This window comes from Arvicanthis niloticus, chromosome 28 (genome assembly GCF_011762505.2).
Source record: "Arvicanthis niloticus isolate mArvNil1 chromosome 28, mArvNil1.pat.X, whole genome shotgun sequence".
Taxonomy (NCBI): domain Eukaryota; kingdom Metazoa; phylum Chordata; class Mammalia; order Rodentia; family Muridae; genus Arvicanthis; species Arvicanthis niloticus.
Window position 1 is genome coordinate 17212405 of NC_133436.1, and position 27436 is coordinate 17239840.

Here is a 27436-nt window from a genome sequence, read left to right on the forward strand (position 1 = left end):
ATTTATAAGATTGCTACCATGAGAAAATACATGAAGCTCCAAAAGGATGCACTCCTGGTGAGGTTAAATAGATGTTAGAAACATTACTTGGCTTTCAGAGTAACAATCACCACCACTGCCAGAGTTGGCACATGCCTTTAACCCCAGCCTTCAGGAGACATAGGCAGATGGATCTTTCGAGTCAAGGCCAGCCTGGTCTACAAATCAAATTCCAGGACAGCCTGGGCTTCACAGAGAAACCCTATCTCAGAAAACTTAAAAAACAAAACAAACAAAAAGAATCATCACCATTAACAACTACCAGTCTCTATGTCCCTTACTTTTGCAGGGAATAAATCTAGGGTCTTGTGTATTGGTGGACACAACACTGATTACAAATCCAGCTGACCGGCTGGAGAGATGGCTCAGTGGTTAAGAGCACTGACTGCTCTTGCAGAGGTCCTGAGTTCAATTCCCAGCAACCACATGGTGGCTCACAACCATCTGTAATGGAATCCGATGCCTTCTTCTGGCATGTCTGAAGACCAACAACAGTGTAGTCATAGGAATAAAATAAATAAATCTTAAAAAAAAAAAAAAAAAAAAAAAACCAAATCCAGCTGACCTCTTACCGTGTGTGTGTGTGTGTGTGTGTGTGTATGCATGGGGCACACATGGCATAATGTGGATGTCAGAGGAACACTTTGGGGAGTCAGTGTGTCCTTCCACCATGTGGGTCCCAGGGATTGAGCTCGAGTCCCCAGGCTTGGCAGCAGTAAAGTGCCTTTACCTGCTGAGCCATCCTGTTAACCCCAGGGCTTCACATCCACAATCTTAGCCCTATCCTTGATGTAGCTACATAAAAACCCGCTTGGAAAAAAAAAAAAACAAACCTAAAAAGTAAAAATGGCAACTTAATAATTTCACTTTTGTTTACAAAACGTGCAACATGGGTCTCTGTATATTAGACATGGTAACAGAAGGTAACAGCCGCCTTTAACTTTGTATGTTTGTGTGTGTTTGTGTGTGTGTGCACGGGAGTACACCATACTCACGTAGAGCAGTTAGAAGACGACTTCGGGAAACTGGTCATCTCCTACCATGTGGGTTCTGGGGACTCAACTGTCTGCTGAGCCACCTCACTGGCCTGGGATTAATGTTTCAGCGAGTTCCCCCAACTGGGAATAGAGGATGGTGACACACACTCCTGTGAGGTGTTCCGGTGTGACACTCTTTTCAATACGGTCATCTCTAAAGTTGGCTTCCAGATCACTGTCCTGTTCAGACTGCCTATTCTTTGGCAAAATTCTCATTAGATCTCAAAAACTCAAGGTGGGCCTTCACATACAGACCATGTCAAAGACACCAGCAGGCACATCTTCACTTGTTTCAAAGTCTGGCTATAAGAGCTCCCTTCGGAAGCACCACTGACTCTTAGGCAAAGCCCAAGGAGTCCCATGTTTCCATGAAAGGAAGCCATCATCCACTTGCTTCCTCAGTTAAAACCTGAATGCTTTTATCAGTTAAAAACAGCCTGATAGCCAGACATGATGGGAGACTGAGACAGGGGGACTACAAATTGGATGGTAGCCTGGTCTTATCTAGTGAGACTCTGCTTGCAAGAACAAACCAGGCAACTAACCAATCAAGACACACAAAAGAAACCAGTCTGCAGAAACTGACAGAATCCAGAGGGGATGCTGGGAGCTCATGAGAAGACTCAAGAGAGTGAGGGGCTGCCTTCTCCTGACTTCAGGTAACTATGGAACATTATGCTGGGTACAAACTGTCCCACAAACTTCAAAGACAAGCCACAAAAATCCACATTAGAATATAAGTTTTTTTAATTTTTATAAATAACTTATCTGTTACAAAGATAGTTTACCCAGCTAAATCACAAAACCATCAACTCAAGATATCCAAATTATGTTTTATTAATAAAACAAGTAAAAACTGATTTACCAATCTTCACATAGAACTGCAGAGGAAGCTGAAAAACAAGGCCTACTTTTAAAACACAATGCATCAAATGTACGAGTTTCGGGGCCGCTGACTCATGACCTATGGTTGCCATATCTCTTTCCATACTCATGGTGCAAAGCCCGGAAGGCAAGGCTGTGACCTTTTTAACACTCATCTGTAATAATCCTGTTTATTTAAAACATAGCCACTTGTGAACATTTACAGTGGGACAATCTATATTATTTCCTTTTTTCTTTTTTTGCTATATTTCAGCACTTCCCTTAGCCCCATTCCAAGCACTGATAATTTCATAATTCTTTAAAAATGCATACTGTTACTTTTCTTGATTTCATTTAGTTATATACATTCCTGATCATATGAATATTTATTTTCCTTACAAAAATATATCATCAAAATAAAGAGATGTCTGAGGTTGCTTCAGTGTTCAAGTCTGCTTGTTTTCTTTCTTTTTTTCCAGCTTTTCTTCAGTTGTCCTAAAGATGACTATGTTTTATAAATACACAGACTGTCCCAACAGTACGGCAGCTAGACTTCTTCCCGGAAAGAAAGAGGCTGTGGGAACCAACGGCTCTGGCTGCTTCTCAAACTGTACTTTCCCAACACGAACCTCCCGTGGAGTTCTACGGGATACCACACAGATGGGGCAAGATGGCAGTGGGCTTAGATACTTTTTGCTCTAAGCTGTTGGAGAAGACAAAATGACGCGTTTGGTCACCCACTGCTGAAGTCAGTGTATGGCGTGAGCGTCCGACATGCCTGCAGTGTTTCCTGCAACTCACATGGACCATCTGCATGTCTTCTCAGAGTACTGGCACCAAGGGACAAAGGACAGGAGGAGGAGGAGGAGGAGGAGGAGGAGGAGGAGGAGGAGGAGGAGGAGGAGGAGGAGGAAGAGGAGGAAGAGGAAGAAGAGGAAGAGGAGGGGGGAAGTTATGTTGTGCACAGTTTCACTTCATTAATGCTTTCTATCTTATGGCATTGCTTTTCTCAGGTAAGGCTTAAAAAGGATCATGATCATGCTTACTAAAGGGAAAAAGAACATTAGTTAACAAAAGTCTATTACACTATACATATAGAAATATAAGAAGATAATGGAGAAATCAAAGCAGACGTGAGAGATCTGTACAGTAGGAAAGGCTTGGGGAGCGCACTGCGGATTGTACAGACAGACACACTGCTTTCCTTTTATCTCACACCTAGATGCTGGCTTCACAGAGACGTCCTCAGAGAAGACAGAGGACAAGGCCAAAAGTACCACAGATTTGTGACGTTTCCGCATCTGCTGGCACTATGTGGCAGCAGAGTTTTTAAATAGTCAAACCTTGTTCCTTCTCTTTGTGTATGTAGTGTTTCACCAAAAGCTTTAAAAACACAAAAAGCGATCATCCTGTTCCTTCTCCCATCAAGATCAGTAGTGACAAGAGGGGAGAAGTCCTGGGAACACCTAGGCATTGACACGGTGACACTGGACATAGTCAGGCAGCAGGCAGCCCGGTCTCTCGGGTCACCTTTCAGGTGAGGAATCTCACTGCCCATGACATTAGACTGAGGTATCATTAGCTCTGTGGGCTGACACTCAACACAGCACACCAGTCTTGTCACACCTTCAACTGGACTAACTTCTATGTGGCAGTGAAACACTTCCCCATGACAGGCGACATTCTTGAACTTTAGATGTGGTTTCAGAGGAAGACAGGGCCTTTGGCTCAGAAATGCCGAGGCATCTCACACTGTTCACAGCGGATTAAGGCTGGGTGATTCAGAAATGTACAGGCAGTGCAATTCCACTGAGCCCCATCCTCATCCTCTGTGTCTTGAGTCTTTGGTGCTTTGATGGTGGACCTTTGATCTGTAAGGAATAAAAGAAAAGGCAATTTTAAGTTAAAAAAAAAAAAATCACAAAGTCTACCAAACTGGTAACCAGATGAAACTGACCGTGCTTTCCCTCTGGGGACGAGCACTGTGACACTCGACAGGGACACTTCCATGGCCTAAAGGAGAACACAGCCTCTCATTTCCAAGTGCAAGAGAAGGAAGGGTAAGCACTGTTATCATCCCCACTGACTGTCAAGTCAGACTGAAGGGTCCTGCTGACTGTCACACACTGCCAAGTGGGAGCCTGAAGTACACATATATTTGTTTTTACTAGGAAAACAAGTTTCCATTCAATGTAGTTTTTTTAATCTACTGAAAAAACAAGTCTTTAATAACACAAAAGACAAACAACTCAGCCCTTCCCTCCCTTTTTTTTTGAGGCTGGGTCTTCCTTTGTTGCCCAGGTTGACCTTAAATTGTACCAACCCTCCTGCCTTAACCTCCTGGGTGTTGGCATTCAGTGTGTGCTATGACACTTATTTTTAAACAACTAATTTCTAACTGTTTACACTTACAGCAGTAACATGCTGAAAAGTAAGGCAGAGCAAAAAAAAAAAAAAAAAATCATCCCATTTTCTTGTAATTTTAAAACTGAGACATGGTCTAAGAGAGCCCTGAGTCCAGTTTAAACAGCAAGGAGCCTTCTGTCGTGTTCGGTCCTTTGGTATTCAGCCCCTTAGCTGCCACAGCCAAAAGTCACCACCCTCAACAATGCCACGTTTCCATCTACCAAGTTTCACCTTGTATTTACATTTGTAATCTAGTTATTTTTTTTTTTTTTACATTCATGCATTTTGTGTATGTACGTGTGAGTATGCATGTATCATAGCATGCATGTAGAGGTCAGAGGCCACCTCGTGGGAGTTGTTTCTTTCCTTCTACCATGTGCAGCCAGCCTGGGGAAGTGAATGTAGGTCATCAAGGGTTGGCCAGCACCAAGAGTCCTTACCATTCAACCTTCCTGCCGCTCCATTTGAGTCACTGTTTGGATACAGAGGGTGCAACCCCATCACTCTGCACATGGAGACTGGACTTTCCCAGCACCCTTCACTAACAGGCCACTGTGAGAGGAGGTGAGCACTGACGCACTGTGCTCGTCCCTATTCTGCCACCGCTGTGGATGCCAGTGGCCATGCTGCCTGTGCTCTTCTGACCACTGTCCTCTGCAGGAGCAGGAGTGTGCACTTCCAGCCCCGCCCTCGCTTGGCGCAGCTCTGCCCAGTTAGAACCCTGTCTGAAGTTTACAATATTTTTCTTATTTTTATAGTGACACTGGAATTTTGATAGAATCTGTAGATTGGAGCTGAAGAGACGGCTTAGTAGTTAAGCACACTGGTTGCTCTTCCACAGGACTGGGGTTCACTTCCCAGCACCCATACAGCAGCTCATGAATGTCTGTAGCTCCAGCTACAGGTGACCTGACACCCTCACACAGATATAGGCAGACAAAACACCAATGCACATTAATAAAACAAAACAACTGCACATCTTGGGTATTGTAGGTACTTTAACAGTACATTTTTCTAATCCATGAGCATGAATGTCTCTAATAATTTCCTTCTTCAGTGTTTATAATTTGGTATGAAATTCTTCTGCCTCTGGTGAAGTTTACTTCTATTTTAATGTTTTGATTATTACTGTGAATATAACTTTGTTTTTGCCATCTATGAATTTCTTTTGCATAATTGTTCAAACAAACAACTGATTTTTATGGGATGATTTTGTGGGATACGGCAACATTAATGAATTCACTAGGTTTTTAACAGTGAATGCTTGAAACTATGACTAATACTTATCCTGTTAAATACTATGTTTTTTTTCTTAAAACACAAATACCTGTAAGTCTTAATTTATAAATTAGGTATATTAAAAGAGTAGTAACTTATGGTAAAATAGATTATAACACTATACTAATAAAAGCTTTCTAAAATTTATACATTATTGAAATATTTCTCTGTGGCTAACCAATTAAAAAAAAGCAAAACTGCAGCTGGAAATAACCACATGACCACTTGTTCTGTTTCCTTCTCTGACTGGGATGCCTTTGTTTCTTCTTCTTACATAACTGCTCAGGCAAGGGCAGTCCACGGCACTGAAAGAAACAGAAATTGAGGGCACTCCTGTCTTGTCCCATTCACAAGCCAGAAGGCTTTCAGTTTCTCCCACTATGACTGGATCTGTGGCTCTGGTAAGTGGCCTTTAAGATGCTGAGGTTACATTCCTTTTGCTTGTTTACTTTCTTTATCTTTATTCACTTGTTGTGTGTGTGGAGTGTGCATGTGAGTCAGGGCCCATGATGTCAGAGGACAACTTCAGTTGTCTCTCTGTCTCCACTGACTGAGTCCAGGCCATCAGGTTTGACAGGAAGTATCTTTACTCGCTGATGCAGTTTTGATTTTATGCTTCAATCTGAATAGACACTTTCATCCTGGTCTTTTTGCGTGTCTATGACATGGCATGGTTTCTTCCTTCACTTGGTGTCTACTTGTTGTAGTCCACCTTGCCACATTCTGCATTTCTTGTAGTCAGAATTTGCTTTCTTAATATTGTATGTTCATTTACAAATTATTTATTTTACTTCTCTTAGGGCTAAAAGCAAATTATGCATCATATGATTAATAGGGAAAATAGTGACCTAAATATCCATGCTTGTATATTTAACTTCAGCCAGTCAGATTTATGCACACGATTTTATTTGTACACATATCCTAATGCTTGGCTCAAGTCCACAGACTTAAATGTCTTACCTTGGTGCATACATTCTGTGACTTTCAATGCTGTAAAATGTTACTAGATGATACTTTTTTTTTTTTTTTTTTTTTTTAAATTTACCTACAATTCAGGATGTATGACTACTCAGAATTATACAGAACAATTTTCTCAAAAAAACTGAATTTCTCTAAAGTGCCTGCCTCATCACTGTTTAAGAATTTAAAGACATTAAATCTTTGTACTTCATTTTAAACCCAAACTTTCTGTTTTCAGAGTACACAATGGCTACTAAGGTCTCAAACATACTCTAAAAAATTAAATACATTATATCTTTACATCCTCCTCAAACCCCAGAAATGTAATAAACATAAACAAACATCTTCCTGATACGTTCACTCCAGAATGCCAACGTTGGAAACACTTCGAAAGTGGAAGGTTGAAAAAAATTTTTTTCTAAGATTTTGCTTTCCAAATGTCAGTCTCACATTTGATGGATGCACTAACCTTTGGGTTTTGGTGGCACAGGGCCTACAAATCCAATATTGTCATAAAAGTTATGAATAGCGCTGGGGTTAAAATGTGGTCCTGAAATATATAAAAAGGAAATATCAGTATTTATAGCTCAGAAATACTTAATTTTACTTTTTAAAGCAAGCATTTCTTTCTAAAAATAAGCAGGAGAAATGCTTTAAATTATACCCTCTTAATTTCAAATGATATGTAAGACTTCAAAAGCACATCTCAAAATATAGATATGAGCTAGTATTCGTAAACAGGGAAGTGATAAGACTGGGAAGAAGTGAAATTAACACTTGTAAGAAAGAATTAGAAGCAGATTGATTCCTGGTTCTATGTGACAAGTTAAAATGATAGCTTATTGGCATTTAAACACCAATTTAAGAAAAGTCCATCATCTTTCAGTTTAATGAATGCTGGATTAAACACAGAAATGGGACTCAAGACTTCCTTGTTATGTTTTCTTTTTCTCTTTAAATTTTGTATATTTTTATCCCCCTACAACTTCAGAATTAGGTTTCAGTGATAAAGTTTTATTTATGTTTTCTATGGAATTAAGTTAAATCTAAGCATTGGTTACTGATTGCTTGAGAATTATCAAGGCCTATCACTGTCATAGAGTATAGCTATACTTTTATGTCATTTTCTATTTATCAACACAGGCAGTGCCAGTGAGGTGAGGACATGTAGTTCTTGAAAGAAAAAAGGAAAAGGGGGAAAGCGACCTAGGCACATCCTTCCTATAAACCCTCAAACCGACTGCACACAGGAGCCACACCACTGACGTGCAGCTAGAAGGACAATCACTGTCTTCCCTTACCACAGGCTACAGCAGAAGGCTACAGAAGAGCTAAAGGCTACCGGGTGTAACTGGTTTCTTGAACCAACTACATACTTATTAGGGGAAGAGGGGCTAAAAAGCTAACTGTTCTTTAGCACTTTCTGGCTCCAAAGCTGAACACTCTGAGACAGTGACTGGTAAGCCTGTTCTCAGCCACAGGAAAAGACTTGGCAGACCAATGCAATGAATTTCAGCTGAGAATGCACTGAACTTTACCTCGGGCTTGAAAAAGATCAATTTCTTTGGTTAAGCAGTCAATGTCAATCTGGAGTTGTCTATTACAACTTCTCAACTGCTGCATTTCTTCGAGCTGAAAAATAATTCCATGTAAAAAGGTTTATATTGAATTCTCATGTCAATAGTGAACAAAGAATGGAGTTGGCAGGGGGAAAGTAAGGACAGAAAAACAAGTATAAATTAAGAGCATTTGCAGAAAACTTGAGCAAGCCTTTACACTATGGCAGGCAGCCTGCTCTCCCGATCAGGCCTAGGCCACAGCGGCGCGTGAGACTCACTGAAGGTATCTGGGACATGGAGTTCGATCTCTTCAGGCGCCTTCGAGTTAGATTATTTTCCATCTCATTGACCTCAGACTTGAGTTTATCCAGCTTTTTCTTCTGCATCTCGAGCTCTCTTTGAAGCCGTTCCATCCTGGCCTTCTGGTGCACCAGCAGAGCTGCAACAGGAGCACAGCGTGAGGACCAGCCCACTCCAGCAGCTAACCCTTCAGCAGACAAGCGTTTCTGTGACAGTCTGCCAAGAATCCCAGAGCTACATTACAGCCAAGTATTGGGATCCACTTAAATTTTCAAAAATCTTGACCTGCAAACTTTTAATTATGTAAGCAAATATTGCACACCTAAGAATGTTTTAATGGTTTGGCTGAAACCTCCATTATGGCTGCAGACAGTCACCTGTCACTTTCTGAAAGGCTCTAGCTTACTACACTAACCTAACTTGCTCCTTCGGTAGCTCACACCTGACTTGTGGAAAGGACAAACCTCTTTCCTCCAGTGTGACACCACAGTCTACACTCTAGATATTCTAACATGATAATTTTACAGACATTTATATGGGAATATGGAATGGGGTAAATAATTTTGATTATAACAAGTAAGAATGGCTTCAAACCACATCAATATGAACAAATCGTTCAAACTTCAAATTAAAAAGTGTCATTTAGATAAATACTTTATTTTCTCATCCCCAGACCACATTTTGTGAAGGTACCCTAGCAGGATTTCTAAAAGCAGCAATAAATCCCGGAGCACAAATGCTAAGCTATCTGGGAAAGCTCACCAAGCTGTCAGACTGTCGTGTATCCCTGGGAGCCAGCCCTGAGGAATGGAAGCCTTGTCTTTTAGGACACCGGACTGGAAAGACACCTTGGGATGATGCTACCCAGAAAGAAATAAGCTCATGTGACAAAGTACCTCGAGCCTGTAGTATTTTTAGTGCTTCCTATGTTCAAAACTGTCTGAGTACATAAATACTTACCACTGTATCTCAACTGCCCCCAATATCCAGAACAGTGACATTCTATACAGGCTTGCAACTTACAGTTAGTAGGTACACCAGGGGCTTGGCATGCAGTAGCATTATCATACTGCTCTAGGTAATCCATGGGCTAAATGGACTGGCTACATAGCACATTTTTCAAACTGAATCACTTCCTAAATGTTGTTTACCTGTTCATTTAAAAAGGAATTCCAGGGACAGGTAGAGTGTGTGGAGAAAAGTTATGATCTGAAGAATACTGGTTAAAAATGTCCCTAAATTGAAGAAAATGAAAATATAATTCTAGAAGATAATGGAACAATTTGTTCACCTAACTAAATCCTCAGAGTACAGATGAATAAACACATTTTCAAAGTACGGGAGAAAGTACAAACAACAGGCAGCTGCTGAAATAAAGACGGACTATGATGACAAATGACCAAAAGTTCAGCTACAGAGAAACCACAAGACAACTACAGTTAGGTGAGAGAGGATGCTGGAGACTGCTGAGAGCAAAGTGAAATGAAAATACCAGAAAATAGGAGAGAATTAGGAAGTTCAACATCCGAGAAGTATGCTACGGTCTTGGAAAGAAATGTCCAAGCCCAATGAACCAACCATCTTCTCTGTGTTTCCTTTACAGGCCATGCTTAAATCTATACAAAAACCCATTTTTAATGCCAACATGCTACATATTTAGGGATTACATATTTAGGAATCAAGGTGCGATATCTAAATGAAATACACAGTTTCTAAATTAAAATAACAAGAAGAAAAATAAAGAATGTGTGCTTATTAAGCGTAGTCACCAAGAAAGGAAATGTATGACAGAAAACAAAAAATTTGACAAGAATAATTTATACTGTTATTAGTGACAACAGATGCAAAACCTAAATAAACGCATTTCTTGAGACAGAGATAGAAAGATTTTAAAAAATATTTATTTTATATGTATGACTGCATGTATGTGCGTTCCTCGTGCCTGCAGAGGTCAGGATAGGGTGGAGGATGCCCTGGAATGGCTGTGGCCTCCATGTGGGTGCTGGTACCTGAATCCAAGTCCTCTGTAACAGCACTGCTGAGTACGCTCTCCAATCCACAAAGTAGATTTTACAAATTCAGACATATGCTGTTTATAACACAAACATTCCACTCACTCATTTTTCTAACAAGCTGAGAGGCAATTACATTGCAACCCAGGGGCAGAATGCAAAGGCAATTCCTCACCCCGTGGAGCTCATAGTAACAGGGGTGAACAGAGAAGATAGTAACATCAGGACTCCAGAGAGCCTAAAACACACTCAGTGCCTTTAAGTCTTCTTTTGTCAAAATTAAATTAATGGGTACATGTAATTTAAGTACGTCACCCTTTCTGCTGCTACAACAATCTGTCCCAACACTGCTTCTGGGTACAGGAGTCTCTAGAAGAAGCTGCCTCACGTCAACTTCTGCCAGATTCTGATAGACACAAACACTGAATTTTATTAAAACCTGTAAAGACATTTCAAGTTCTGATAGTGTTAACTTTAATAATTCTAGGTACTGTAATAATGCCTAGTTCTTACAGAAACACAAAACTCAGAACTATTAAAAGAGAATGTACTTATTAAAGACTATCCATTTAAATGTCCCAGGTATTGATGGATATAACGATTTTAGATTTATTTTTAAAAGAGATAATTTTCGTCACTAAAATTTAGTTATTTCTCAAATATAAAATTTATATGATTTCTCAAATATAAAATTTATATGATTTAATGCGCCTAAATTAGGTATATGACTAAGTCACATTCAAGTTAGAATAAAAGTACAATGTCAGCTTTTAAAATAAATCTAAATTCTTCTGGACTTCAAATGTGTTGGCAGCAGAGATTTTATCTGTTTTATACATTGCTTGTATTACTACTAGACATTTATTTGGTGACTGAATCACAGAAGATTCAAAGATGGCAAGCTTTTGAAAGCATCCTGTTTTCATTTGTTTTGCCATTTTTAAGGCTAGTTGAAATCAGATCTTGCAGCAGGGCCTGTAATTCAAAGAACAGACACAAGGAGAAAACCGAGCTAACTCGGAGCTCTGCACCTGAGTCACCTACATCATGTGCACTCAGTACTGACAAGACACGGGCTCGTCTTTTAACACAGCTGGTGGTGTGGCCTGTGTTAGGCACTCACTTGTTGGCATTATTTGTACATAACTAAGGCTATCCACGCAGTTTTACAACACTGAGGTACAGATACTATGTAAAGCTTACTTCAGAGCCTGCTTACAGCTTAGACAGATTTCTACTTTAAAAGGAGACACACAGCAGTCTCCAAGTTTGTGATGGAATGTCATGAAGCTAGTTCATTGTGGTTTCAAGGAGTATCACCATAGCCAATGAGAAACACAGGACAGTTCTGCTGTCTGCTTTTCCAAACTGTGGAACAGAAAAGGTTTTCTAATTATGATATAAATGCCAGAAACTAGAAGGGGAAGAGACTGGCAAATGTGAATACACAAAAGTAAAGCATTTAAAACATTGGTGAGTGTAGTAAAAGGCAATGCAAGTTACAAGAAAGTAGACTAAGTACCTTAATAACAGGCATGCTCACAAAGTAAGAAATACAATGCCTCCTGAAGACACTCATGTTCTCTCAACCTCCACACAGTACATTTCTATGTGACAGAACAAGGAAGTATTTTCTTTCCAATCATTTATTCACTTGATAGAAGGGAGAAGAACACTCCTGTGGACACTATGAAAGCGCTCTCTGCTCATAAGTGGGGCATATGGACTAGTACAAGAGGTCTAGGAGCAGTCACAAGGTAGAATGCAGAACTGCAGTCTCCTTAGAGCTGGGTGTGGCTATGGGACCTGTTTTACTACAAGAACTCCCCCCCCCCCCCCCCCCAGGAGCATGACTGATCTGCTAGCATGTCTCTTGTCATGGAGCAGAGATGAACTTTCCTATCTGGGTCTTGGGTGGGAATGGTGCAGACAGAACAGAGCCCACAACTAATCTGTAATGACAGCATGTGAGGCAGGGAGAGCTTGAGTTAAAAGTTTATTTAGGCATTATAAAGAAAGGTCCTGTCTCAGAGAAAGAAAAAAACTGTTAATACTTGCATAAGCATATCCCTGGATTATTTGTGATAATATATAATATCACATAAAATTACATAAACAGCTTTATACTATACTGTTTAGTGAATAAGGAAGTCTCTATGTCTACAGTCCAGATGTAATCCTGACAAGTCCAATTTATCAACTGTGGTTAGATGTGACTTAATCCATGTATTTACAGATATCCATGTGTATCTAGTATGTACTAAAATGTGCTTATATGTGTGCAAATGCAGTTGTATGGATGTATATTTATATATGAATGACTATAAGAAAAAATGCTAATAGAGATTGTATTTAACAGTTAAGTGGTTATAAGTGGAGACATATTTACTGTATTTTTTGGTCAGACCTTTTAATTTGCATACTATTTTCATAATGCTTTTAGGATACCATTTTTCTTTTCTTTTCTCTCTCTCTCTTTTTTTTTTTTTTTTTTTTTTTTTTTTTTTGAGACAGGGTTTCTTTGTGTAGCCTTGGCTATCCTGGAACTCACTGTATAGACCAGGCTGTTCTCTAACTCAGAAGTATCTACCTGCCTCTGCCTCCTGAGCGCTGGGATTAAACCTGTGCACCACCAACGCCCATCAAGGCATCAGTTTTAAGACACAGCTTGTGAGGCAGAACTACCAAAGATGGGACACGCTGCCTCAGAAGGCAGATCTGCAGTCACCAGGGGTCCTGTGTGATGGTGCTGGATGGGGAAGTGGACTGGTGACCCTGGACACAGAGCACTGCACACTTAAGGAGTGTCATTAACTCTCAGAGTGACACCAAACTAATGAGTGGTTCCCTTAAAGAGTGAAAGAGCCAACAGGTGGGAGACTCATTTGAAAAAAACAAATCATAAGCAGTCTGATATCAACTTGTAATTATTGAGATGACTAATAATGTGATTATAATTAACATAAAACAAAGTTCTAGGGGAGGACTTCATAAAATTAAACCAATTTAAAAAGTACCAATGTAAAAACTGTAACTAATTTAAACTGTATTTCCTTTTGAAAAAAAAAAAAAAAAAAAAAAAAGCACTGAATTTGTATCACAACTAGAACTTTATTAAATCTCCAGCAGGAGTGCTGTGACCTGTAAGGAAGTGCTGGTGAGAAACGACAAGGAATGAGAAACACAAAACTCAATACACTTGTCAACTCACAAGTTGTATGGCTGGAAGCAAGACACTGAAATTGTCTTAAATTTAATAAGTAAATTATTAAAATATAAGTTATATCCATCTAAATCCTCTCAGAGAGGTTGCTTGGAGACAGTCAGTCTGCTGAGCCCTGGCTTCATAACACATACTGTATATCTTTCTTTCCCCTATGGCAACAATCTTAATGAGATGAAGTGTCAGCCCAATGACAGCATGTCACTAATGGGGGAGAAGGCGTCCCTACTTATCAGCAGCTACTTTCTCTGGTGGTCTCCATCAGGAGTGAAGAGGAGTGTAGCTTATAGCTCAGTGGGTTCTCAGCAATGTCCAAACAGGAGGAACCGTTAAGTAGAGATGTTTATTGGCAACCTGCGAAGACCAGAGGAGCTGGACAGATCAAGCGAGGTACTGGCTGAAAGGAAAAAGCGGGGCCAGCAGGATGGCTCAGTAGGCAAAGCACTTGACACTCATAACTTGATAACCTAAGATTGATCCCCACAAATCATGTAAAGGTCAAAGGAGAAAACTGACTCTTAGTCCTCTGACCTCCACTCGAATGCTGAAGTACATGCATTCCTACCCATATATGCAAGCACACAAGTATGCATATGTGAACATAAACACACTCATAACCATACACACTCATACTCTAAATAAACGTTAAAAACAAACAAACAAACAAACAAACAAAAAAAACAAAAAAACAACCAAAAACCAAAAAGCAGATGAGAAGGCATGGCAGGCACGAGAGCTTTGACTGTGAAGAGACAGCTATCGCCTGCACAGTGACAGTAGTTTTAAACAGTATCCCTCTGGCTGCTGAGTGCACGTAGATCACAGGAGGCAAGGATGAGGGCCAGGTGCTAATACACTAATCTGAGAGGTGGTGGCACTTAGGACAGGGACTATGTAGGTGGGAAGATAGGACTCTGGACAGACTTGGAAGGACACCTGACAGATGTGAACATGAAGTAAAGGAGTCAAGGATGTTCCCAAGGTTATTCTGATCGGTAGAAAATTCAACTGCCAGTAACTGACTTAGGGAAAAGAACCTGTTGGGAAAATCAGAGGCTGCTTCAAGAATCAGTAAATCTGAGAAGCCCATGAAACATTCCAATGCAGGGCTACTGTGCAGACAAGGTGCCCTGAACTCAGGGAATTAGTCTGGCGTAGGAGTTACAAGTATATATAACGTTATTTAAAATTAAAGGCCAGACCTGGACATGGTGGCAGAGACTCATTAATCCTAGCACTTGGGAAACTGAGGCAGAAGATTTTGTCTTGGGTAGAGCTGGACTACATAGGACTATCTTGTCTGAATAAGTAACAAAAATCAAGAAATCAAATGAGATAAAGAACAGAGAGGAAAGAGGCTAAGACCTTTATTAATAGTGAACTAGGAGACTCTGGTCTCACTAGAACAAAAAAGTGGAGGAGCAAAGAAGTAAGCAGACAGGAGAGAATCCACAGGGTAAGACAGTGAGGACACTGTGAAACACAGTGCTTCGTGGACAGGAGGGTGGCTGATCTCCAGAGAAGGGAGAGGAAGGCTCAAAGATATCTACTGAGGATGTAACAATGCCATCACCAAAGACCTTGACAGTAGTTTTCTAGGTGACTGCACTGGGGGAAACCTGATTGTAGTGGAGTCTAGAGAGAATGGGAAGAAAAACAATATGGAGCCGCGCATTTAAGGAATATTTTGCTTTCTCATTTAAGTTAAACACAAATAACTAATATTTAAAATGCCCACTTTAAATGCAATGTCTACTTTATGTATTTTATCATCATAAAGACTTTGATGTACATTTAAGAATCAGCAACCACTCAAACACGGGGAGCCTGCCATTCTGCCAGGAGAGGCAGCCAAGACCCATGGAAAATCAGTTTCAGTCAGTCCTAGCATTGGGACAGTATCAATTTTAAAATAATTTCTAGTACAAACAGAATCACTCACAGACCTCTACAACACACACGTGCATTAGCTCACTATACCAAGATGCTAACTACTCAAATTTAAGCTGGGCCTTGGGCACCTGATGTTTTAAAATCTCTATAGAGGATTATAGAATGGGAAAACACCACAGCCTAGCATGAGTGAAGAATCACTTCATATGTATCAGTTTAAAACAAAACAAGTCAGAGTCCTCTAAGAAACTTAATCAGAAAAGAATTAAGGGGCTGGAGAGATGGCTCAGTGATTAAGAACACTTGTTAATCTTATAGTGGACCCGGGATTAGTTCCAAGCACCCACATGGTGCTTAACAACCATTCTTAACTCCAGTTCCAGGGGATATGATGCCCTCATCTGACTTCTGTGGGCAACAGGCAAGTATATGGTACAAAGACACACAGGTAGGCAAAACATTATTCATACTATGAACCAAAATAAAAAATATGTAAAAATAAACAAGCCAAGCTGATTTTCTGAGGAGCTAATAACTACAATACTCCAGATTATGACCATATTAAAATTTACATGAATATTTTCAAATATTAAAATATTATTATTTGGGACATTTAAAGATGGAAGCTGGGCTAGGGATATAGCCAAGTAGAAAAACATTTAGTGTTGCAAACCCAGAACTGCAAAACAAATGAAAAGGATCAGAGGGCATGCTGACGCCCACTTCTGTTGTGAAATCACATGTATAATAAATCCAGCAGTGGAGACTTGTCCCCTTTGACATTGGCTTTACCTTGTGTGTAGGCAGCATCATCAGATCCCATACTCAGTTTCCGTGCTTCGCTGATTCTATCCACATGTGCTAAAGTAGGGTCCGTGAGGTGCTGAATATTCTCTGTTTCTACATAATGGTCAGGATGATTTAGAAGATTTGTAAGTTCAAAGGTGGGGGAGACCACCCCCGGGGAAACAGCAGGGGGTTTATTGGGAGAAACTGTAATTTTGAAAGTATATTTTGTGTTGGGCTGAGTGACCACCACTCGAGGAGATGTTGCAGAGTTGCCACCCAATACTCGGCTTTTGGGAGGATGGTGATGGATAAAGGCAGGACCCATGCTCACTTGCCCAGACATGTTCCTGGAGGCTGCAGATGGCCCAGAGTTTGTGGATATGAAGAGTGTAGGCTGATTCCGCATGCCCTGCTCATCTCCTGTGGTGGCATTGGCTGAAATATAGACCTTGGGTTGGCTACGGGAGATCATCTCATCAGTACTTGGAGGACTGGCAGCTATGTAAACAGTGGGCTGATTTCTACTTAAGGTCTGGCTGTTGACCAATGAGGAAGTGCTGGCAGTTCGAGGTCCAGAAGAACGTAATTTTGAAGAACTGTTTCTTTGTGGGGGTTCAAGTTTGATTTCTATCTGGTTTTTTCGAGGTCCTGTTGAAATATTCTGAATGTTATATTGGCTATGGGCAGAAGTCTGAGAGCTACCAGACGAGTGAATGGTTGGCGGTTGTGGAGTAGTTGGCGAACTGATAGGCATGTAGACATGAGAGGTCTGATGGCCCTGCTGATTCGGCTGCTGGGTTGAGGTATGTGGCAAAGGATTGGATGCAGGATAAGTAGTCCAAGGTCCAGGCTGTGAAGGTTGATAGGCTTGCTGAGAGTTCATGGGATTAAACTGAGATACCCAGCCAGAATGTTGTTGTGTCTGTCGAGTTGTACCACTAGGAGTTGTAATATAAGGCCTAATATAGATAGAATTTCCCTGTGGACTGTTCAGTACAGGTGGAGGTACACCATGTATGTGCAAAGATGTGGGGGTACTACGGCCAGTCTGTATGTTTGGGGCTAAAGTTACCATAATAGGATTAAACCTGGGAGTTTGTTGAGAGAGGTTTGATGTCCCTTTGCTGCCTAGGTGAAATCCAAGATGTGGTGTTGAATTTGAAGCACCAGATGTACTGGGCATTCCAAAAACATTAAAGCCTTGAGGAACTTGAGCTGGTGCTGTCTGTGGCTCCTGCTGAAACAGTTCGTTATTGGACTGCCCACCTTGAAGCTGTCCATCACTAACGCTGTGTGTTAAAGTCCTGCTTCCATTCACTCGACTCCCTTCTCTTCCATGGTGGTAAACATTCTGTGACTGCAAGTCCAAGTTGAGAGAAGTCATGTGATTGCGTAGACCAGAAATTCCAGACTCATCTGAAAAATTCAGGTCTCCTTCACCATAAAGATACCTCGTACTCTCCTGAGAGAGAACAGCACAGCAGGCATCCAGGTTATTATTGTTCTACAGAGCAAAATAAGAAAGAACAGGTTAATCTTGGTCATGAGAAGTGAACACACATACTATCATTACCACAGAAATACTATACAACTAATAGGTGAATAGATAATATAATCATAAGAGATATCTTTTGATTTGAGAACTATTTTATGCATACATTTATTAATTCTCACTATTAGTATAATAAAAAAATTTGCTAGTAACAGATAAATGTAAACCAAACCATTGTCTAAGAAGCTAGTTAGTAAAATGGACTCATCCAAACACAGTAAAAATGTAGCCTAATTAAAAATACAATTTTTATAATGAACAAAGTAATCAACTTTAAGAATATAACAAGGTATAATTAAATTTCTTTTTAAAGTGAAATGACAAAATGTAAAGTTCTTCAAAGTACTTAGAGAAGAAGTCAGTATTTATATAGCCAATTTCTGCATGGATTCTTTCAAAGACCACTAATCATCTCAATTCTATCTATGCTTCCTTTTGTATAAAACATACATCTTCGAATGAAATATAAGCATAAAGTACCCAACAAAAGAACTTAGTTCATGTCTCCGCCTTCAACAGAGTACAACAAAAACTCATTCCAGAGCAACACTTGGAAAAAAGCAAAACCCCAAATAAAGTATTTTTGAATAAAGTACCACACCATTGGTCATTGTTATAAGTTCTTCAGAAAAATATTTATTGGACATCAATCATATATGCAGCAATCTTTGAGCTCGTGGAAGACTTAATGATAAATAAAACTGAGCTTTCACCCCCCTCAAGAGCCTGTAACTCAATCAGGTAGACAGTTTTGGAAAATGGCAGTAGTCAGTCCAGGTCTATGACCTCTCCAGCCAAGGACAGTTAGCTAGGTTTAGAATAACCCTGCTAAATTCTAAGTATTTATACAAAACCACAGACAGGTGTGGCTCTCACTACTCATGAAAGCAGTTTCTTTTTGCAGCAGACAGAGACCACTACAAAAATCTACAGCTGGTCAAAATGCAGAGAATAATCAGCTTTGGGGTGCCTGGCATCAATGGGTACATCAATTTTAGGAACCAGCAGACCAGGAAGCCTGTTGTGAGATAGTGTCTTCTGGAGTGACAGAGAAGTCACACCCATGAGATCATAACAATATGGCTGCCTAAATAAGACCTGCATAATGACAATTCTAGTTAACACACCAGCCTGGACAGGGAAGCTACAAAAGGCACCATCCCTAGATGAGGAGCTACAGGCAATCAATGGCCACTGAGAGGGAGACCCAGTCTTCTCCAGGGATGAGTCCTCCAATTCCAAGTGGTCAGCCCTAAATACATGGACATTAGAGCAAGACTAAATTACCTCAGGGACCTGTTCCACAAAACAACATAGAAAGCTCCAGAAAACAACAGTAGACGTTTCTCTTATCTCACTCAGGCCCTTACTCATGGCACATATGTTCACATTCTTGCACCTATACACATTAATGTACACACACACACACCCTAGATTAATGAGGCAGATACAGCTTGATGGTTCACAGTGCACACACAAGTTGGATGAGGAGAAAACAGACAAACAACTCAGTCCAAAACAAAAACCAAACTAACATAGAAACCCTAGGTTCTTGGTGAACGGAACAGTAGAGTTAGGTGAACCATGTTCTGAACAGTGAATGAAGCAATTCTAGCTGGAGTGAAGATTCACATTGGAAACTTTGTAAAACGCATGGTTGCAAAAGGAGACTGGGCTTAAGTAATGGAGGACTTAAAGAAATGAATGGCACTACAGTTTAGTTGTTATTATAAGCAGTCGAGGGAGCTACTGAACAGAGATGAACAGAGAAGTAACAACAAAAGAGTATTTTGGGAAGATAATTCTGTTAATACATAAGATGTAAGGAGATGAATATTCTTTTGACAAAGCAGCCAGTTAGAAGACAGTCAATAAATAGTATCTGATAGTGCACGTGTACAACACGAAACCAACTAACACAACTTAGACATGGGATCAAAAAAAAAAAAAAAAAAAAAAAATCAGAGCTCTGGAAGATTAGGAGCCAGAGAAAAACCAAGGACATTAAAATGTCTACAAGCAGTCAGATAAAATCAGGTCAGAACTCTTTTTAGGAAATGATGGTCTGCACACAAATCTGAACAAGAAGAGCAAGCGAGAAGTAAGAAATGGCTGACATATCCCCGTTTCTCCAGCGCTTCTGCCTCTGGAACGCTTGTTTGTCTTCTGAAAACATCAAGATTATACTGAAGTATACATTAGAGTTCTTAGGGTATTTTTTTTGAAAATACCCTAAGTAGTTCTATAAAAGACTTTATGCTTCATTCCCAGTTAAATGATTTTAAAATAGAACTGGGTTCAGGGCAGTGGTGGCTCATGCCTTCAATCCCAGCACTCAGGAGGCAGAGACAAGTGGATTTCTTAACTTGGAGGTCAACATGGACTGCATAGAGAAACTCTGACTCAAAAAACCAATAATCTCTGAACTATAGTGTACTGGATCTTTCAATAGCAAGTCTGTGAAATTTGTTAAAGAAATAACATTATTTTTCTATTAGTTTTTCAATGACTCTCTGAACACCCTTAGTATAGGGTGTACTTTCCTACACATTTCTACCTTCTACTTAATTTAAAAAGTTAAAGTTAGACGTGGGTTCTAAGAAAAAGCTTACCTTACCCCTCTTCCTAATTTCTGCTCTTTTCCCACCATCTTAAAACACTGACTCTTACTTTATTACTTTTATGCTGCTTGGCCTCTGTCTATTTGACACAAACCTAGATGTCTCTGGGAGTGGAGACCTTAGTCGAATGAATCCATCAGACTGGCCTGTAGGCAAGTCTATGGGATATTTTCCTGATTAATGACTGCGGTTGGAGTACAGGCCCTGGGCAGGTGATTACAGGTGCTTAAGAAAGCAAACTGAACAAGCCAGTTAGCAACACTCCTCCACGGCTTCTGCTTCAGCTCCTGCCTAGAGTTCTTCCCTTGGGTCCCCTCAGTGATATACTAACCTGGAAGTGTAAGATGCAATTAAACACTTTATTCCCCAAGTTGCTTTTGGTTATAGTCTTTGTCGCAGCAATAAAAACCCAACTAAGACACTTCCATTTTCTCTTTCTTTTTTGGTTACATTCTACATTGATAAATGTGAACTAACTACTGATTCATTCACCAAATATTTATAATGGGGAACTTCCATTACTGTTACTCTTTTTAGAACTGTGAGTCATGTATCCTACCAATTAATTTACCTGGATTATACTTTTCTGTGACGATTTTTATTCTCACTGAACAATAAAGAAATGAAGTAAAAATGAGGCTCACAGATATTACTGCTGGTATCCATCAAAACTTGAACTCAAGTCTGCTTATTCTAAAACACGTTTAATACTGTATAAAGGAGCCAGGTTAAGTGTGGAGAATTTCATATACCCGAAGATAACTATAGTGTAGAGTATGACATCAGGCTATAGAGTAAGCTGTGATTCCAGACCACAGACTAGTGTACTAGTATTAGTCAAGACACCCAAAATTCACCTCGAAGAACATGGAAAAAAAATGTAAAAAAGCAAATACATAGGAAACTGTATTTACACTGCCAAGAAACAATAATATCCTCATTTAGAAAGGAAGTAGATGATTGGTAGGACTCAAACTAGGTTAAGGTGGAAAGTATACAGAACAAATCAAAGTACAGATAAAGATAAGGGTGTAGTCACTATAAAATAGGATAAATATTTCACACATTATCAAATTTTAAAAACCAAAAAAAAAAAAAAAAAAAAATCTGTCAAATTTTGAAGGATCTCCAAAATACTTTTTTGAGAGGAAGATTTCCAGGTTAAATGAATGGCCAGCTATAACTATCACTAAATATTTAGAATTATGGATTTCTAGAATTTTGTATACTAAGAAAATGTAGAAATTGGAGAGGCTGGAAAATTTTAAAGTAAACTTAGAAACATAAAACAACATTTTTTTCTTCACAACTGGGAAGTTATACACTGTTCATACAAATCCCTCATGTCAGAGATAAAAGACTGATGTGCAAACCATGTTTTGGCAAATGTACCAATCAACAGAAGAACAAGCTTTCTGACTCAATGATCTTTTCCCCATTTTCATTCAAAGAGCTGGGATTTTACAAATCTGATGAGAGGATGAGAAAAGGGAGCAAGATTATAGGGAGCAAAACTTCTGTCTATAGGGCAGACAAGACCTGTATTACAAGGAGGCACTGAGAGCCCTATTTTGCCAGAGGCCATGTTACTATGAGACACCAAAGATCATTTTTCATTACAGCACAGTAATGCTAACAAAGAGTTTTCCTTCAATATCTAAAAAACCATCAGATTAATATTATAAATAGTATTGAATCAATAAACCCAGAAATCATTGAACACTAACCTGTAACATGCACCTGGATACAACAACTTCAGGCACTTCAGGGAATTTTTGTCGCAGGTCATGTAAAACCTGAAAATCAATTTGGTGGCTTCCTTGGGCCATTCGTATGTCGCCTGCTCAGGACTATCTCAATAGGCAATTCTAGGCCTGAGTGGAATTAGTACTCATCTCTTCTGGCCAAGCATTTTCTGTGAAAGAAAAAAAAATTGAGAACTGACTTTAGAACGTATGTTGCTATGGATGTATAATACAGCACCTAACTATAAGAAAGTCTTATTTCGGTTTAATGATTTTCATACAGTTATCTATATACACTTTCATTTCTGACAGTTTGAAATGATGCAAATTCCTTTATATTTGTATGTTCTACAATGGCAGTGCTAAGACGCATCCACTTAGCAAACCGCTGTGATGCTGGCTTGTCTTTCCTCGTTCTTTTAGGAGAATCAGAAAGCACTGACCTTTCTTAGATGATCACACAGGAGAGCCCTGGGTACAAAACCTTACTCAGATTACTTAAAACCTTTAAGAATCTAAATGTGGCTCTAAAAGACCACATGTATTTTCTCTAAAACTTAATGCTGCAATCTGTTGTCTTCTCTTTAGTTCTGAAATGCACACTTACCTCCTCTACACAAAATAACTAAGTCTCTTTTCTACTTCAGCTCTCTGTTATCACTCACACTATGCTGTTCACATAGGGCCTTCGCTTCTTCTGTGGTTATCTGCCACCAAGTCTTGTTGTGTTTAGTTGCAAAAGCATTTTGTATCTGACAATTCTTTCTCACCCCTACTGTTTTTTTCTGGCCACCTTACTCCATCGTTGCTATTACTGTAAGTCTCCTAATGGTCCCCTCTCTACCTCCCACATCCTCAGTTTTTCCCCATAAGCTATCTGTGTAACAGTACAGCAGAGAAGCCACTCTCCCACCCCTGTGGCTCAAAACAGCACACCACAGGCCTCTTGTTAACTACCACATTTCTGTTCCCTCTGTTGCTAATGGGCTTCTGGTATCTTTTTTAAGGCTTAACTCCCCTCTTTTAACATACCTTCAGGTACTTGAAGGCTGTCTTGTTTATTTCCTTACATTCACTTATCAAATGCCACTCACTGAAAAACAGGTTCCCTAACCATTCTTCTAAGTTTAAAAAACAAAAACCACACACATCCACATACTACTTTTTCCTTTGTGACATTCATGGGCGACCTCTAGAGGATCAAGATGTCTGAGGTTAACTACTGTATTCCGAAGACTAGACCAAATCTAGTTTGTTCAGAAAAGGTGCAACGTCATTAGATGAAAGTTTTACTGTAGAGTTTTTTTTCACATTACAGTTTCTAAAGCGTATTTCAAATGACTTAAATGTAGAAAAAATAATTTAGACTCAATATTAGGAATGGGAAAATAAACATCTAAATGAGAAACAACTTCATTAATTAAAGGTGAAGAATGAAAACAAATTCTAATCTCTTCCATCATTAAATCGCACACAGCACGTTACCATAGGCCTGCTTTTCTAGACAATGATGACTCAAATGAGAAACATTCAGAGGAGCAACTATACTTTATGCCCACTTTCTGAGAGGACAGAGCAGGTCATCGAGAAAGAGGGATCCAGGTCAGAAGGCAAATCTTGTGTACTCTCTGTACACTAGGTTTGCTCTCTGAACTACATATATGAGAGACTTGGAACAGCCAGGTTAAGGTTAAAATAACCCATCTGAGATTCTGGGATTTATAGTTTGGGTTCAGTATAGTTAACTGTCCCCTAAAACAAACTAAGCATCACTATCCACTGGGGGAACATAAAAGAATCCAAACTTTCTACATGCCAACCCCGTCCTTAATTATATCCTAAATGATTAAAATCAAACAGGAAAAACTAACCCATACTTAAGAAAAAGGCAGCCAATGGAGAACAGGCCCAAAATGACTTAGGTACTGGAATTAGCAATATGGACTTGAAAGTATCTCATGAATGCAAGAGTGAATATACTTGGACTTCCCAGGAAATAAGTAGAATATATTTTTGTATTTATATATATGAAATTTGTATATAACATTTTCCTATTTAAGAACTAAAATATGTGAAACAGAACTCCACTAGACATGCTTATCTACAGAAAGAGGAGAAAATAAAGCAATCTGGAAGATGGCCAGAGCAGGGTGTCTAGACAAAGCAGGAGTGGAGCAGGGCTTCCAGACCCTCAGGGTACGATAGGCAGTACCAAAAGCTTTAATGTCCTTGTAATTAGAGACCATAAACCAGGACACATGTAAGTAGGTGGATAAAAACAGACAGACAAACATGATGGAATTGTGATTAAATTTTTCTCAAGTTAGTAAATGATGCAAATTTACAGATTTAAGGAAAACCATACAAAAGGCCCAATATTGTCTAACTGCTATGAACCAGGGAAAGAAATCTTAAACACAACCTGAGAAATGATCCATATGGCCAGCAAAACAGCATATTTATAGACAGGGCTCACGATCTAGCCCAAGGTAGTTTTGAACTTGGGGCAAACCTCCTGCCTCAGTACTTTCTAAAATACACAGTGAAGAACAGTACTGCAAAGTGGAGGAGGAACCATGACTTCTGGTTAGCAGGAAATATGCATACAATTATAATTCTTAAGGCACTGAGGGATACTATGCTCAAATTAAGGAGGAACAAGAACAAATTTAGTAATTCCAATCTTAAGAGATCTATTTGAGTCAGGCATGTTGGCGCACGCCTTTAATCCCAGCACTCCAGTGGCAGGTGGATTTCTGAGTTTGAGGCCAGCCTGATCTACAGAGTGACTTCCAGGTCGGCCAGAACTACTCAGAGAAACAGCCTCGAAAACCAAACCAAACCAAGCCAAACCATGCCAAAATCTGAGTTCACCTGTCTGCTTCCCCTGCACTGGGATTTTAAGCACACAGCACCATGCTTATATGTTTATATGTGTTCTAGGTACTGAACTCAGACCGAGTCACCCACCCAAGCTCCCAAAAAGCTTAAAATCCTTAAAATAAAAGAAATTGATAAGGTTCCTTCTATAAAATTCTTAAGAGATACACATAATGTAAAACATGACAAGTATTTTCTTTTATATGAAAGTAAAAAGGTAACAACGTTAGCTGAGACAAGAACAAACTTCCCTAAAAAACAGAATTTCATAAGAGTAAAAGAAACACTACTCAGCTTTAGTCATGGTAATTTCTAAAGCTTTTTTTTTTTTTTTTTTTTTTTTTTTTTAAAAAGGGTAAAGAAACAAAAAGGAAAAACCAACACTATCTCACTTCAAACTAAATGAAGTAACTAATGTATACAGAACACATATATTTGACATACTGTAGTTGCTAAGTAAAACTCTGAGGATTCTTGAAATGTCCTCTTTGGCAAATTATTGAATTTCAATATTTCAGTTATCCTCCTGTATAAAACAATAACAGAGTATTCAACTGTCACGAGAATCAAATGGATAGTCCATGTTAAGATGACAATGACAGCAAAAAAAAAAAAAAATCAAACATAAAACAGTGATACTTTTATTTGTACAATATAGACAACTCAGGAGTTTACAAAATTACACAGTATAAGTTAATTATATTATTGAGCCTGTCTAGCTTAGAACAAAAAAGTATAAATAGGGAGCAATACTGATCACTTATTGTGGATATTGTGTGTTCTCACAAGGTAGGAAGGAATCAAATTTTAGTAATCAGGGCTTCCTGCTCCCCTGCTGCATAATTTTGAAGTTGATTTAATCTTTGAGGTATTCCTTTTCAGTCTTCATAGAACAAATGATCTGTGTACGTTAGAAAAACAGACAGCTAAACGCAGATACCATCAATATGTAGCCATGCGCAAGCACTCGAGAAGTTGTATAAACTGAGCTGTGTACGCTCAAAGGGATCTTAACCGAGGAGTGGGGAAGTCATAAAGTACAGCTACGTGACTAATGTTAGAGAGGAAGCAAATCATAAACTAGGTCACTATGGAAATGATGAGGAAGTGTGGGCAGAGTAAGAAGGGGAAGCCGAGGAAAGCGTACCAGGGAGACTGTATAATGGGTGTGCAGCTGCTATGACAGAAGAGGCCAGTGAAATCTCACCAGTAGGGTGGGTCTTATTAGAGGTCCAGAGATACACTTTAGAGCTTTAATATTATTACATAAAAACTGTACACATAAAATTTTAAGACAAGATCTTACTATATATCCCAGGCTGCCTTTGAACTCATGGTCTACCGGCCTCTATTTCGCAAGTGCACTGGTTATTGCTGTTTTATCCTTATAAACTGTGAATTTAATTGTAAAAACATTTAATTATTTTAACAGAAAATATGTACCTGCTGAATATCAAAAAATAATACTTAAATTTCACTTCTCAAACACATTAGGATTCTTTCTCAGTTTATGGATAAGAAGGCAAAGAATCTATTTAAGTCTAAAATTGACTCTGCAGTGACTTTCTGTAGAGTGTGAACTGCTGAGCTGGGAGAGTAGTGGGAAGCTACTAGACATCAGTAGAGCATTCAACACACTCGAAAACCGCGGTGCATGTGCACTACCAGACTACTACCAACAATGCAATTCCACTGCTCAGAACCAATCCCTGACTGTTAACAAAAACTGTGACACAAAAACATCAGTTTCACCATTTGAAAGTGGTGAGACTATCTTGTTCACTGTTTAAGCATACTGAATACTTAAAAGAGTATATGGTTAGTAGTTAAGCATTTAGACTGTAATTCAGAGGGCCCAGGTTCAGTTCTGAGAGCTCACGCTGGGATGGCTCAGAACCACCTGTAACTCTAGATCAAGAGGATCAGACCCCTCTTAGGCACTGCACTGACCACACCCTGGGTTACAGTTTTCTTTGGTTTCAGAACTTTTTGTTCAGTAATTCATAAAACCCAATTCCACAGGCAAATTTTAGGTCTTGTTTGAGGCAAAGTACAATATTTATTACAGTACTTACACATTATTACTTTTGTTTGTTTCTGTTTTTCCGAGATAGGGTCTCTTTGTGTAGCTCTGGTTGTCCTAGAACTCACTCTGTAGACCAGGCTGGCCTTGAACTCAGAAATTCTCTGCTTCTGTCTTCAAGTACTTGGGATTAAAGGCACGAGACACCATCGTCTAGTCATTTCTTGACTTTTTGACATGAATAAAACTGTACTA

The 27436-nt window shown here is 39.4% G+C and overlaps 1 protein-coding gene across 2 annotated transcripts in view; it reads right to left on the reverse strand.

Moving 5' to 3' along the window:
* Window positions 1-1805: 1805 nt before the first annotated feature.
* The window catches only part of Tab2 (TGF-beta activated kinase 1 (MAP3K7) binding protein 2), a 47957-nt gene continuing 22326 nt past the window's right edge, over window positions 1806-27436 (reverse strand). For both annotated transcript variants that reach the window (XM_076926826.1, XM_076926827.1), the window contains 6 exons: window positions 22261-22448; window positions 16364-17864; window positions 8422-8582; window positions 8123-8216; window positions 7054-7134; window positions 1806-3811 (listed from right to left, as the gene is read on the reverse strand). In XM_076926826.1, the coding sequence (XP_076782941.1) occupies window positions 3669-3811; window positions 7054-7134; window positions 8123-8216; window positions 8422-8582; window positions 16364-17864; window positions 22261-22362 (2082 nt within the window). In that variant the 5' untranslated portion in view covers window positions 22363-22448 and the 3' untranslated portion in view covers window positions 1806-3668. The remainder of the gene's footprint in view (window positions 3812-7053; window positions 7135-8122; window positions 8217-8421; window positions 8583-16363; window positions 17865-22260; window positions 22449-27436) is intronic.